This window comes from Pseudorca crassidens, chromosome 9 (genome assembly GCF_039906515.1).
Source record: "Pseudorca crassidens isolate mPseCra1 chromosome 9, mPseCra1.hap1, whole genome shotgun sequence".
Taxonomy (NCBI): Eukaryota; Metazoa; Chordata; class Mammalia; order Artiodactyla; family Delphinidae; genus Pseudorca; species Pseudorca crassidens.
Window position 1 is genome coordinate 54,100,088 of NC_090304.1, and position 14,265 is coordinate 54,114,352.

At 52.3% G+C, this 14,265-nt stretch overlaps 1 protein-coding gene across 1 annotated transcript in view; it reads left to right on the forward strand.

Annotated features, from left to right (window-relative positions):
• Positions 1–9,885: 9,885 nt before the first annotated feature.
• The window catches only part of UVRAG (UV radiation resistance associated), a 352,887-nt gene continuing 348,507 nt past the window's right edge, over positions 9,886–14,265 (forward strand). Inside the window, 1 exon segment of the mRNA XM_067750404.1 lies at positions 9,886–10,441. Within this exon segment, the coding sequence (XP_067606505.1) occupies positions 9,886–10,441 (556 nt within the window).

A 14,265-nucleotide genomic window follows, 5' to 3' on the forward strand; every position in this document is an offset into this window, starting at 1 on the left:
ACTCTGATTTTTGTCAACTAAAATTTTGTGGACATTTCTTTCCTCTTTTGTTAAATAAATACTGCATAAAGTCCTCCATTTCCTCTTGGCCTCTAAAACCCCCATCAGCCCCCACTAATTGGCTGCCCTACATTCCACTCAAATCACTCTCAAGCCATCCCCAGATCCACCCTGCACTTTGGAGCCAGAAGGACCTCCCCAGTGTAGGTCTGACAACATCAGTCCCCTGATGAAACTGCCCAGTGGATTCTCTGTGCCCTCAGGATGGCTCTGGCCCCTTAGCCGGCTTCCTGCCCTTGCAGTGTGGGCTCTGCCTTCCTTGCCAGCTAGCTGCTCCCTACCCTCCTCCAGCCTTGCTGAGCTTCTGCCAGTTCCCTAGGACGTCGAGCTTCCCCTAGTGCCAGCATTTTGCAGCAAGGTCTTCCCTCTGCTGGAAAGACCTGTTACCCAAATGTCATTCGTCTTGGTCTTTCAGGAGTCCTTTCAGACACCACCTCCTCCAGAAAGCCTTCCCTGATCCCACCCCCTCCATTTGGTCGATTCCTGACTGTATTTCTTCCTCTTCAACATCATCCTGTCAGATCAACCCGCTTCTGCAGACTTTCAGGGTCTTCTAATCTTGCTTATCTCAGGTAAAAGATTTGCTTTACACCCTTCTTTGTCTCCTGCATGTTCTGTGTCAAAATCCTTGTGTGGGTTGCTGATTTTAAAGCCCCACAACGCCAGGCTGAGAGTGGAACCTGGAGCTGCCAGGATACCTCACCCTAGGGTTAGCTCCCATCTGGAACAGCTACTCTTCCCTGGCCCGGCCCACTCTGGTCTGCTGGTCATCCTCATGCTCATGAACTAGGCTGACACTCAAGGGCCTAGGCCTGGGCCAGCTTGGGACTTCAGTGAAGCCACCGGAGAGGGAACTGTTGCATGAATATCACTCCTTCTTGCTAACTCAACCTCAGCTCCTGATAACCAATGCTTCCTTCTCTCCAGGGCCACCCTTTAAAGTATGCGGTTTATACCATTGACCTCAGAACCAGCCAGGACTTTGCAGCTATTATAGAGCATAGGCTCTGAAGCCAGAATACCTGGACTTAAATCCTGGCTCTGCCTCTTACTAGCTGTGTGATCCCGGGCAAGTTTTTAAACCTTTGTGCCTCCATTTCTTCAACTGTAAAATGAGACAAATTACAGTAGTATCTACTCCATAGAGTTGTTTTGAGGCTTCAGTAAATCCACACAGGTAATATACCTGAAACCAGAACTGGCAGACAATACGCACTGAAGTTTAGCACCTGTTACTACCTGCTGTAGTTCATGAAAGCTGCTGCTTCTCCTTTTGGAAAAATAAGGACTGCGCCACCCTACCTCCAGTCTTCCAATGCTTCCCCCACAGAACATCACTTCCCATCACCCCCCAGAAACTACAGGTTCCTCCTGCAGTTTCTCTGAGATGCACTGTCATCTCCTCAGTGCAAAGCGGTTCAACAGTGATTCTCCAAGAGTGGGCTTCAAACCAGCAGCTTTAGCGTCCACCCAGGAACTTGTTAGAAATGCAGATTCTCAGCCCCATCCCAGACCTACTGAATCAGAAATTCTGGGGGTGGGACCCAGCAAGCTGTGATTTAACAAGTCCTCCAGGTGATTCTTTTTTTTTTAATCTTTATTGGAGTATAATTGCTTTACAATGGTGTGTTAGTTTCTGCTTTATAACAAAGTGAATCAGTTATACATATACATATATACCCATATCTCCTCCCTCTTGCATCTCCCTCCCACCCTCCATATCCCACCCCTCTAGGTGGTCACAAAGCACCAAGCTGATCTCCCTGTGCTATGTGGTTGCTTCCCACTAGCTATCGATTTTACATTTGGTAGTGTATATATGTCCATGCCGCTCTCTCACTTCGTCCCAGCTTACCCTTCCCCCGCCCCGTGTCCTCAAGTCCGTTCTCTACCTCTGCATCTTTATTCCTGTCCTGCCCCTAGGTTCTTCAGAACTATTTTTTTTAGACTCCATATATATGTGTTAGCCTACGGTATTTGTTTTTCTCTTTCTGACTTACTTCACTCTGTATGTCAGACTCTGGGTCCATCCACCTCACTATAAATAACTCAATTTCGTTTCTTTTTATGGCTGAGTAATATTCCATTGTATGTATGTGCCACATCTTCTTTATCCATTTATCTGTCAATGGACATTTAGGTTGTTCTTCCATGTCCTGGCTATTAGAGCTGCAATGAACAATGTCGTACGTGACTCTTTTTGAATTATGGTTTTCTCAGGGTATATGCACAGTAGTGGGATTGCTGGGTCATATGGTAATTCTCTTTTTAGTTTTTTAAGGAACCTCCATACTGTTCTCCATAGTGGCTGTATCAATTTACATTCCCACCAACAGTGCAAGAGGGTTCCCTTTTCTCCACACCCTCTCCAGCATTTATTGTTGGTAGATTTTTTGATGATGGCCATTCTAACTGGTGGGAGGTGATACCTCATTGTAGCTTTGATTTGCATTTCCCTAATGATTAGTGATGTTGAGCATCCTCTCATGTGTTTGTTGGCAACCTGTAACTCCAGGTGATTCTGATTTACAGGAAAGTTTGAGAACCACTGCAGCGGAGTGTAGCATAGTGGTGTATTTTGTTAGCTCTGGCCCAGAGTGACTGCACCCTCCTCCAGGAAGTTTTTCCTGATTTACACAGAAGCCCCTTTCATTGACCCCCCCCAACTTCCTCCCTGCATTGCAGTCATTTGTGCCCAGAGTGCCTCCCCAGATTGCAAGTTCCCTGAGAGCAGGGTTGAGTCTCACCTATCTCCGTGCCCGCACTGGCCTTTGCTTAGAAAGATAAGCTAGATCAAGCACACCGCATCTCCAGTTTCCTCTGACTGAGGCTACTATTACTGGGCTTCTGCTCTCTGGGACCCTCGCTCACATTGTGGTTTTCCTCTGGGTATGTTTTCATCTCCGTGCTGGGATGCCTCTTTGTCACTCCTAGTGTCCTCCAGTTTTAATGGTTACTCAGGACATTTTACCCTTCCCTCCCCCATTATGTTTGTTCAAACCTGTTGGACAGGTTGCCCCATCTCCTGGTAAATCTGGCCTCCCAATTTCTGTTCCAATCATAACTCTTCTATTGATAACATCTGTCGAGTACTAGATGCTAGGCCCTGTGCTGGGCACTTCGTTCATTCTTTTAGCCCTTACAACAACCCTAGGAAAGAGATACTTTACTTATTCCCACCTGGATAGAGCATAGGGATACTGAGGCCTGAACACAGTACGTAACAATCACATGTCATCTGTGTCACCTTGTGGGCTTCTGAACAAGGCTGCATTTGAAGAAAAGAGTTCACTGCTAAGGAAAGCTGGGAAAACTACTGATGAAAAGTAATTGTCTTTTTAAAAATATAATTAACATATAGTATTTGTGGGCTTCCCTGGTGGCGCAGTGGTTAAGAATCCGCCTACCAATGCAGGGGACACGGGTTCGAGCCCTGGTCCGGGAAGATCCCACATGCTGTGGAGCAGCTAAGCCCGTGAGCCACAGCTACTGAGCCCACGTGCTGCAACTACTGAAGCCCACGAGCCTAGGGTCTGTGCTCTGCAACAAGAGAAGCCACCGCAATGAGAGGCCCGTGCATCACAAGAGTAGCCCCCGCTCGCCACAACTAGAGAAAGCCCACGTGCAGCAACGAAGACCCAATGCAGCCAAAAAATATATATGTAATATTTGTTTCAGGTGTACAGCATGATGATTTGATATATGTATATTGTGAGATGATCACCACAATGAGTCTAGTTAACATCCATCACCACACATAGTAATTGTCTTTTTTTTTTTTTTGCGGTACGCGGGCCTCACACTGTTGTGGCCTCTCCTGTTGCGGAGCACAGGCTCCGGACGCGCAGGCCCAGCGGCCATGGCTCACGGGCCCAGCCACTCCGCGGCATGTGGGATCTTCCCGGACCGGGGCACGAATCCGTGTCCCCTGCATCGGCAGACGGACTCTCAACCACTGCGCCACCAGGGAAGCCCAGTAATTGTCTTTTAATGTGTCTGTTTCTTCCCCCAGAATGCAGGCTCCCAGAGAGTAAGGACTGCACCCCCAGATCAGCACAGGGCTAGGAGGGTCTCCAGAAAGGTGAGCAAGAGGGAGGGACGGATAACAAAGCACGCATGAGGAGCTCTCAGTGTGAGGGGAGATTTACTCCCCATCCCTTCCCTGCAGGGGAAAGGTCCTGGGAGACTTGAGTAAAATACTTACAGATGGAATGATGCAAGGGGCACTTTCTGTATGTTTTGCAATAAAAACTTGCTAAAATGGGGCAGGGATTGTTCTGAAGGCTGGTTCCCAAGTGTTTCAGGCCTATTCCTCTCCAGTCGTCCAGACCTGTCCCACAAGACAGGGCCAAAGGCCACTACCGAGCCCGTACCCCCAGGTCAGGCATTAGAGCTGGAGGTCAGTGCTCCTGGGTTCTTGTCTGAAACCTGAACTTATCTTCAATCATCTCTTTGTGCTTCAGCCCTACCTCCGTGTCACCAAGTCCTAGAGATTCTAAGGCCTCAGCATCTCTCCAGCACGCCCTTCTTTGCGGTACGTGGGCCTCTCACTGTTGTGGCCTCTCCCGTTGCGGAGCACAGGCTCCGGACGCACTGTCTCAGCGGCCATGGCTTACGGGCCCAGCAGCTCCGCGGCATGTGGGATCTTCCCGGACCAGGGCACGAACCCATGTCCCCTGCATTGGCAGGCGGACTCTCAACCACTGCGCCACCAGGGAAGCCCCAGCCCTCCCTTCTTACATTTCACCCACCACTGCTTTAGTTCAGTCTACATCCTCAGCACCTCTCCCTTCCTTCCTCCCTCTCTCCTTCCCTGCCTCCTTCTTCCTTTCTTCCTTCCAACATTAGCCAAGTCCCTCCTGTGAGCCAGGCCCGGTGTCGGGCACTGGGACACAGAGAGCACACTAATTCTACCTTTGCCCTCAAGTAGCTGCTTCTCTGCAGGACATGTGTATGGACACTCAGAGTTATAGATGCTCTGAAAGAAAGAAGCTAGGGGTCTAATGGGGACACAGAGGTGGAGAGGGCCCTCCTAGGGCCATTACCCTCCAGACCCACTCTCCACCTTTCTCTACCGTAAACTCTGCCTGGATTCTCTGTATAGACTGTGTCATTGGGCTCCTTTACCTTCTGGCCATTGGAAAGTCCTGGCAGAAGATGGGAGGGAGGGAGGGACAGAGAGTGAGTGACCTTGCTAGGTCACTATGGGCTGTCTGTGCCACAGCTGCCATCAGGCAGCCCTCTCCACACACCTCCCACTCCAGCTGGCCTCCTCCCTTTGCCCTTCAGGCCACATGCCCCCCAAAATGTCACTGGCCTTGGGGTACTGCACCACCCCTTGAATTTTTCCCTGTATCCTGCCTACAACTTTGCAAACAGTCTTTGTATTAAAATTTCCTCAAATTACCCAACTGCAGCTATGCTGTTGCCTGTGGGGACTCTGACTAATACAGGGCAGAGGTAGTCAGGAAGGGCCATGGAGGTGACACTGAAGGTGTTCTTACCTGGACAGTGATCCTTCTAAAGCCAAAACTGACCTTATGTCATCCCTGCTAAAGCCCTTTGTGGCTCCCCATTTCTCTGAGGATAAAGTGCAGACTCCTTAGCCTGGCACCTGAGACTGTACACCATCTGGCCCCGATGGACAACCAGCATGTGGTGAAATCACTCAGACGGGGGACAGGAGAGATTTAGAAGGGAGGGAGGGAGTCCCGGGAGGGAGGGAGTTCCACGCCCCAAAGCAGCCCTGCCTGGCAAATTCCTGGATGGGGAAGGAGGAGGTGGGTGACATGTGGCACTGCAAAGCCACACCAGGCCCCCCTCCCCTTGCCATCACCTCTGTCCTCCAACCCTCCAAGTGAGCCCAGCACCGGGAATGAGTTTGACCCAGACAAGCCCTAGCCTTGGGCCATGAGAACTGGTTCAAATCCCAGCCCCAGCACTGACATCTGGCAAGCTTTTTGGGTCTCTGAGCCTGAGTTTTCCCAACTACAAAATGGCAACAACCTCACAGGGCTATGAGAGAAGCTTAAAGGAGGAAAAGGATGGGAATTTCCTTTTGTCAAGCAGTTCCTGTGTCAGGAACTCCCCGTCTCCCCCATCCCACCCCAGCCTTGTGAAGCAGAGAAAGCACATGGACTTGGGGCTCAGGAAGACTTGGATGTGAATCCTAGCTTCGCTACTTAGTCACCGTCTCATCTTGGACAAATCCCTTTATCTCCCTGTACCTCATTATCAAAGCAGGGTGGTAATCACTCCTGGCAGGGTGGCTACGTGGACCGGGTGAGCTCACACAGGCCAGGACCTGCATGGAGCAGAGCGCTTGTAATTGTTTGTTTCTGCCTTTCGCCCTGTGCCTCTCTTAGGACAGGTGTCCTCTCTGCCTTGCGGACCGGCCACTCACCTCCTCCTCTGTGCAGTGGAGGGGCTGAGGCTGCCATCACTGTTAGGGGTCTCAGAGGTGCCAGTATCCAACCCCTCACAAACCATAAAACTGCACCCATAATTCCTAATGGCAGCACAACCTTCCTGACTGAAGGGGGCGTTGGGACGTGCCACCTTTGGGGAAGCCCACCCTGGTCAAACCCAGCTTGGTGGCTTGATTTGACCTCTCCATCTGGGGTTTGGCCAAAGCACTGTGGGAAAAGCCCTGGGTTGGGACATGATGCAGGAAAGGTGACCCAGGTCCTGGAGCTGTCCTGCCCACACTCTGGCAGGAGCAGCAGAGCAGTGCATTAGGACGGGCATAGAGGGGTGCTGGAATGAGTGGGGAGGGGCCAGGAGAACTCAGTGCCTGGTATGAGCTCCCCATACCCGCCTCGTGCAGGAAAGAGCAGTCATCCCAGGACACAGAAAGCTGCTAAGAAACATCCTCTCTGGGTTACTCTACCTCTGGGTCTGGTTTTCCATCCAAGCCAAAGTGGAATGAGCTGTTTAAGCAGGAGCCCTGGGCATGGCAGCTGGGGACCAACGGGAGGGAGTTGTCACTCTGTGAGGTGACCCAGAAGGAAGCAAGTGCCCCTCTCAGCCCTCGGACTTGCCTCAGCATCCTTTGGTGAATATTCCCATGTATGTGAGAAAGGCCCAAATTGGACTATGTGTTATTGCCCCATCCCAAGCCCTCACACCACCAAACCACCCACCCACCTGATCTTTCTAACCCTCCAATCTAATCAAGGTGCTCTGGTCATACTCCTCCTTTGGTCCCGTCCCACAGGGTGAAGCCCAGGTGGGATTACACGGCCCCTCAGATCTGGTCCAGTCAACCTCTTCAGCCTGATCTCCTCCCCTGCCTGCATCCCTCTTCCAGCATCCTTCCTCCAGCCATATCAGGGTGCTCATGGTTCCCACCTCCAGGCCTCTGCCTAGGCTGTAGCCTCTGCCTGAAGGCCTTCTCCTTCCTTTCTGCTGGGCAGAATCCTACTCTTCATCTCAGGTCCAGCAGCAAATGTCATCATCTCTCAACCTTCTCGATTACCATTCCCTCCTCGGTGCTCCCCCATAGCACTTTGTCCATGACTTTGTTGTACTTATTCACTGGTCAGTCCACTGTTAACTGAGCCACAAATCTGAGCCAGGCCTGCACCGGGGCACAGAGTGATGAAGTTCCTGCTGATCCTGGGATAGCTCCTGGCCCACGGGAGAGGCAGACACTGCAGACAGTGACAGCACAGAGGAAAGGACGGAACTCGGCACAGCCTCCCACATTGCACTGCACCATAGCCTGGCTGTCTTGCTGCAACCACTGACTTGGGGACACTGCCTCTGGGTTGGGGCTCCTCAATGTCTGATTACCATCTGTGTCCCAATGAGAGCCGGGCCCAGGAAGGTGCACAGGAAAAATGTGCTGAAGTAGATGAACCTGGGATCTGAATGTTTCAAAGGGGACTTGGTCTTGATCCAAAGTCTTGCCATTTCAGTAGCTTACTTTCATAGCACAGTGGTGACACCCTTCTACATTCTGTGGTTTCATTTGCTCCTCAAATATGGGATAAGAACCGTCACCTCCATTTCATGATGCAGAAACTAAAACCTGGGCTGGGAAGATGACTTGCCCGAGGACACACTGCAAGTCAATGGGACAGGAAAGGCCAGAATGCAGGCCTCCTGCCTCCCAGCCCAAGCTCTGCCCCTTAGATCATACTATGAGGGGAGTGGGTGAGCCATGAGTTCTAGCCCCAGGCCTCCTCCACAGGAGACCCTTCTGGAGAAGGCACAAGCCACACACTGACTTGGGGTCCTTCCAGGCCAGTAGGAGTCTTGCTTCCAAGGGGACCCAAAACACCTCTGGGGAGAGGACTGAAGAATTCACGGCACCTTCAGCATCCACCTTGTTGCACTGCTCTTTCCCCAGAAATACATCACACCTGTCCCAACCTCCCAGCCTTTGCACATACCAGACCCCTATGTCCCCTGCAAACCTGGAAGCCACTAGCTTTACCTCAGTTTCCTAAAAGGCACCAAGCTCTTTTCAGCATCAGAGCCTCACCACATGCTGGTCTCTCTATCTGGAATGCTTTTCCTTCTACTCAGCCAACTCATGCCTCGGGGCTCCATGACTTTTTCTCAAGGTTTACTCCTATGGCCTTGAGTGGGTTGAACAAACGGCAGTGTTTCTAGGTCCCATCAGTGGCATTTGTCACATGCTGCCTTGGAACTGTGACTTCTGACAAGAAGAGATGGTAAAGACTTCAATGGCAGAGACTCCCTCTCCTCTTATGCTGTGAGCCCACACCCAGTTTGCTCAAGCTGTCCCCAAGGAATCCGTCTCTTCACTCACATGCTTTTTGCCCACACACCTCCCTTTACCCTCCACATCCAATAATTCATTCCACCACATTCCAGTAGATCTCACCTCCTCCTGCACTTTTCTCCAGACCAGGCCTTCTTTCCATCCTTCCACCACCATCCGAGCTCAGGGATCATTCTCTCTCACCTGGGTCCCTCCCGCAGGCTCCTCACTGCCCCCTAGCCTCTAGCCTCTCCCCACACTATGGCTGAAGGATTCTTAAAAACATAGGTGACCACTGGCATTTCCCTACTCGAAGCTATACCCCCTAATGTCTCAAGAGTGGCAGTCAAGAACCTTCCTAAGATCTAGTCCCAGTCTCATATCCCACAGCTGCCTGGGCTCCAGATACTGCAGGTGCCCTAACCCTGCCCCAAACATGCTGCCTTTTCTAAGACTTTATGCCTTACCCCTACACCCTCCGTCGTCTACAAAACTACTCATCAAAGGGCAATGAAAATAATTTTGGAACACTTTCTATGTACCTGGCACTATACTATTTTTTTCACTTTACCTCATTTAGTTCTCAAAGCACATCACAAAATAAGTGTTATTGTTCCCATTGTACAGATATGGAAACTGAGGTTCAAGAAAGGGAGGGCCAGAACTGGGCTCCGGGTTTGCCTGATTCCAGCTCTGCTGTGCACTAATCTCTCTGGGAAGTTCACCCAGCCCCCGGCCCGCAGCCCAATGAAAGGACCTCTCTCCTCTTGGTCTATAGCCAGAGGTTTCTCTCTTGCCCTAGCATTGCTGCCAGCATCCGTATGGCTGCCTCTCACTAACGTGAGCACCCCCAGGGCAGGGCCGAGACTGACTGGTTTGGGTCCCCAGCACTCAGCAGTGTATAGATTCTCGGCGAAGTTTCTACAGAAACAGATGGAAAAGTAGAGGCAGCGTGAGGGCTTCAGGAGCCCACCCCTACCTAACTAAGCCCGATACAACCACCAATCAGAGGCGGGACCTCAGCATCTGTAGCCAAGGCGAGGCCTTGCCCAGAGCAAAACACAAACCCACGCCCGGCCCCGCCTGTCCTGCCCATGCCGGGGCTCCCGGCCCAAGTTCCTGCTGGCGGGCTGCACCAACCGCCGCGGGGGTGCGGCGAGGGGCGGGCGGAGGGAGCGGCAGGAATAACCAGGCAGCCCCTTGCAAGGAGGACTCGGCTTCGCGGGCCGCCCACCCGCGCCGAGCAGGGGCCTCCGAGCAGCTCTCCCGCGCCAAGCCGAGCCCGGCGCTCCCCCATCCCAACGCAGCTGGTGCGGCAGAGGTTGGAACAGCCGACCCCGCCCCTGCCGCGTCGGCCCCGCCCCCTTATGAGGTTACAAAGTGCCGCGCGCCGAGCCGCGGGCGCAGTGGCCGTGGCCGTGGCCGTGGCCAAGGCTCCAATTTCGGCCGCCGCTCGGGCCCGTCTGGCCGCCCACCCCCCGCTCCCCGGGCCGTAGCCGCCCCCGCGCTCCCGTGCTCGGCGCGAAGCCCTGGCCCAGGCGGCCGGGGCACGGGCCAGGGGCGCGGGGTCAGGCGGCTTCACGCGGAGCCCCGACTGCACCGGCTTCGCCATGAAGACCCTCATAGCCGCCTACTCCGGGGTCCTGCGAGGTGAGCATCGGGCCCAGCTGACTGGAGGGAGAGCTTTGACTGAGGAACCGTGCTGTCCCGTGAGAGCTCTCGGAGCTGGGCTAAGGGTCTGGGACATGAGCTGTTACAGCCCAGGGTCTGCAGGGCCTTGCGGGCTTTCTCCTGGGGCAGTGCAGCTGCCAGAAGGTTTTCAGGAAAGGATGTGATGAAAGGCTCTAAGGCAGGCAGGAGTGTGTTGGTAAGGTGGCGGCACGTTGCTGGAGGACAGGCCGCTATGGGGGCCGAGGTCCCAACCCCTTTCTTTTCTTTTTGGGATGGTTTGCCGCCCTCTCCCCCACCATCACTACCATTCTTCCCCCCAACTCACCTGGGTCTGAGATGAGGTTAGAATAATGGTTACCGGGTCTGATCCAGGCAACCTGGCATGGTAGTCATGTGGGCGCATTCTCCACTCTGGCACTCATCGATTTTGGGGACCTCTGTTACATCACTTCTCTTTCTCCAGCCTGTGAGATGGAGTGATAGCTGAGAACTCCTCTCCAAGCCCCAGCATTGCTCCTGGCCCCTGGCAGTTCCCACCCTCTCTCCTCACCTGGTGGATTAAGCTGTGAGGCACTGGATGGGGCAGAGCGGCAAGGGTTTTGCAATCCCCTGAAGCAGCCACCAGACAAGGAACATGCCTGGCTGGGACAGGTGTGCTCGCACTGTCTCCTTCCTCACACCCATTCTTCAGCCCAGGCTTGGGAGCCCACTCAGCAGCAACTGTGAGCCTGGCACACTTAGAAGGTGGGGCAGAGGACCCTGGGTGCCCTCCAGTGTGGCCCGGGCCCCTGTTCCACCGGTGTGCAACTGAGGCCCTCCGTGAATCAGGGGCAGAGTGGAGATCAAACTCCAGAGCTTTGCCCCCTCAAGGAAGAGCATCCCTTCCATGTCCCCCACCTCTCACCTGTACTTGGAGAAACTGAGATGGGAGGAGGCATGACCCACCCAAGGTTTCCTTAACAGGTGCCTTGGCCAGGGGATTAAATACAAATCCAGGAGAGCCTGGGACATTCTCACAGCTGTCCTGGTCTTGCTTGAATCCTCCCTCCCTCCACCTAAGTCTTTATTCTGCTTGCTGAACCTCTCCTACTTAGGATTTTTCTTCAGTAACTAATAGTAGCCTACTCGACCCATCTTCATTATAAAAATAAAACATATGAATTATTGGAATTTTGAAAAATATAGAAAAACAGGAAGAAAATTTAAAACTGCTGGTTAATTGACTATCCAAAAATAGCTTCCTAAGAGCATTTTAGTATATTTCTTTATAGTTTTATTTGTACACATTATTTAGATAAAGTTCAAAGCGTGATGTAGATATAGTTCTGAATCCTGTTTTCTCCCTCTTAATGTTAAATCATGAGTATTTCCTTCTGGTACTCCAAATCACTTATAATATTCTAGTGGCTGCCAGGTAAGCACCCTGGAGCTGTATCACAGGTTAACCGTGTCTGGGGCATTGGCGTTGTTCCCCGTGTGACTGTTGGTGTGATTATCTGCCCCTCTTGGTCTGGGTGCTGCTCGTTGCCCTTGGAGAGGTACCGAGCTGCTGTCACCATCTTCGGCACAAGCAGCCTGAGCTGCCCCAGACACCCAGCCCTACAGCCTCTGACAGCCCCTTCTCTAACTTTAAAGAGCTTGTCTGTTCACTGTGCCATTTAATGCCCATAACAGGGGAAGGAAGGGACCTAGCCATGTTCATGCTTTTGAAAATGCTTTTGTCTCCAGAGAATGGGATAGGGATGCTCTCTGTGGTGGTCCTTCCTGGAGATCCCCTTCCCTCACCTCTGCTGTCCACAGGCTGTGAGCTCTATCTTCCAGGAGCAGGCGACCCTGACCTCCTCATTTTTGACCTAGGATTTGTAGTTCAGGAGGACTTCCAGTGAATGATTTTGACCAAGTCACTTACTATCCTGTCAGGAGCATTTCTCCATGTTGTTATCAGGTCTTGAAAACATTAAAAAAAGAAAAAAACTGGCTGCAAACCGTTCCATCATGGGATGTAGCAAGGGCTGGTATGAAATGCAAACCAATTACTTTAGGTGTCTGGGCTCCGCTTTGGTGAAAGACTTGGGTGGGGAAGGGAGAGAGCTGAAGGAAATCTTGTGTTATCTGGCATCTCCATTAGACCTGCTTTCTACATCCTTGGTCTTTGAAGACACTCCCCAGTGGCCTGGTTTGCCTCTGCCAGTGAGGTCCCATTGTTGGGAGGTGGTGAACACCCTGTTGGTGGTGGTATTCAAGGAGACCCATGGCTTCTGTGAAGGGAATACCTGTGATGGGTGAGATTGAAATAGATACCTTGGTGTCTGGTTTCTTGACCAAAAGCAAAGGCCAGCTGTGGGTGCATGGGTAGGTGCGTGTGTGCTGGAAGTGTCGGGGAGACAGGCGTCTCTGTTGGTATCTTCTAATATCTGAAGGATTTACCTGTGCCGGGGGTGGAGAATGCAGAGTTAGTCATATTCGCATCCCTGCCTTTGCCCCTGGATGTGAGGCTCTTCAGGTCAAAGCCCTCTGGTGCCTGCCTCTATCCCCAGGGTTCACCACAGGACCCAGCACGAAATGGTGGCAGCCCAGTAAAATCCTGAGCTGATTTGCTCTGTGAGGCTCCGAAAAGCAAGGCCAGGAACAGGGGTGGCATCATGGGGGGCAGATTTGATGTAATGGAGGAATCCTTTCTGATAGCTATTGAGGATTGCAACAGGTTTGGTGTGGGTGGGGATGGAGCTCTCCATCACTGGGAGTGTGCAAGCAGGAACTTGGTAGGAGGTGGAACTAAGAGGCTGGATTGTTGGAGGCTAACTCTGGAACTCAGGATTGACAGTCACCTAACCCAGTCCTAAATCATAGGATGAGAACATCATTCTCATGTCCCTCCCTCTCCCAATTCTTTATAGCTTTCTTTCCTTGCATACACCACTTCCCCAAATGCACAAACGCCACTTTGGGGCTATCTGCGCTACTGAGGGCTCTTCTGGGCTGGGAAAGGAGAGCCAAGAGTAATATTTTATTAGCAGCCTAGGTGATTCACTAGCCAGTGTGGAAATCCTGCCACACCCCCATCCTCCCACCCCTGATTTCAGCAACAAGTACTTGAGTCATAAAATCAAAGCTCTCTGGGAATACTGCATCTGGCACGGCCCTCACATGACAGATGGGACACTGAGGGGCCCAGAGAGAAGGGACTGGACCAGGGTTATCAAAGCCAGGGTTAGAACCCAGATCCATCTCCCAGTCGTTGGCCACCTTAAACCAAGAGAGAAGTGTGGTGAAGCCGTGAAGGGCTGCGTGCAGGGCTCTCGCCACTGTAGGTGGTCGTTTCTTGAATGAGTGTAGGTTGCTCCCAGACCATGATGGGAGTGGCAGATCACCCCTTCCCAAGCTTTTTCAGGAAGCTCCCCCAGCTTGCCTTGATGAGTACATGCACCACGAGCCCCAGAGTTTTGAGGCCAGGGGAACAGCCAATTGCCCCTCATCGTACTCCAAACCTTCCAAACTCCTCCTTGTGGCCGTGGAGCCCCCTGTGAGCAGTCCTCACGGCCTCACAACCTCGTCTCCTACCATGTCGTGCTCTAGAACTGCCAGGGGTCTTCCAGTTCCCCCAGCATTCCCACCAGTTCAGTCCTACCTCAGGGCCTTTGCATGTGCTGCCCTCTGCCCAGGTCACTGCATGGCTGGCTTCCAACCATTCAGTCTCCTCTCAGAGGCCTTCTCTGACCACACCATCTGGAGAGCCGCCCCATCTTGTTTTATTTTTTATAGCCCCTCTCATTACCTAAATTCTCATGTGTACTTATCTGTTT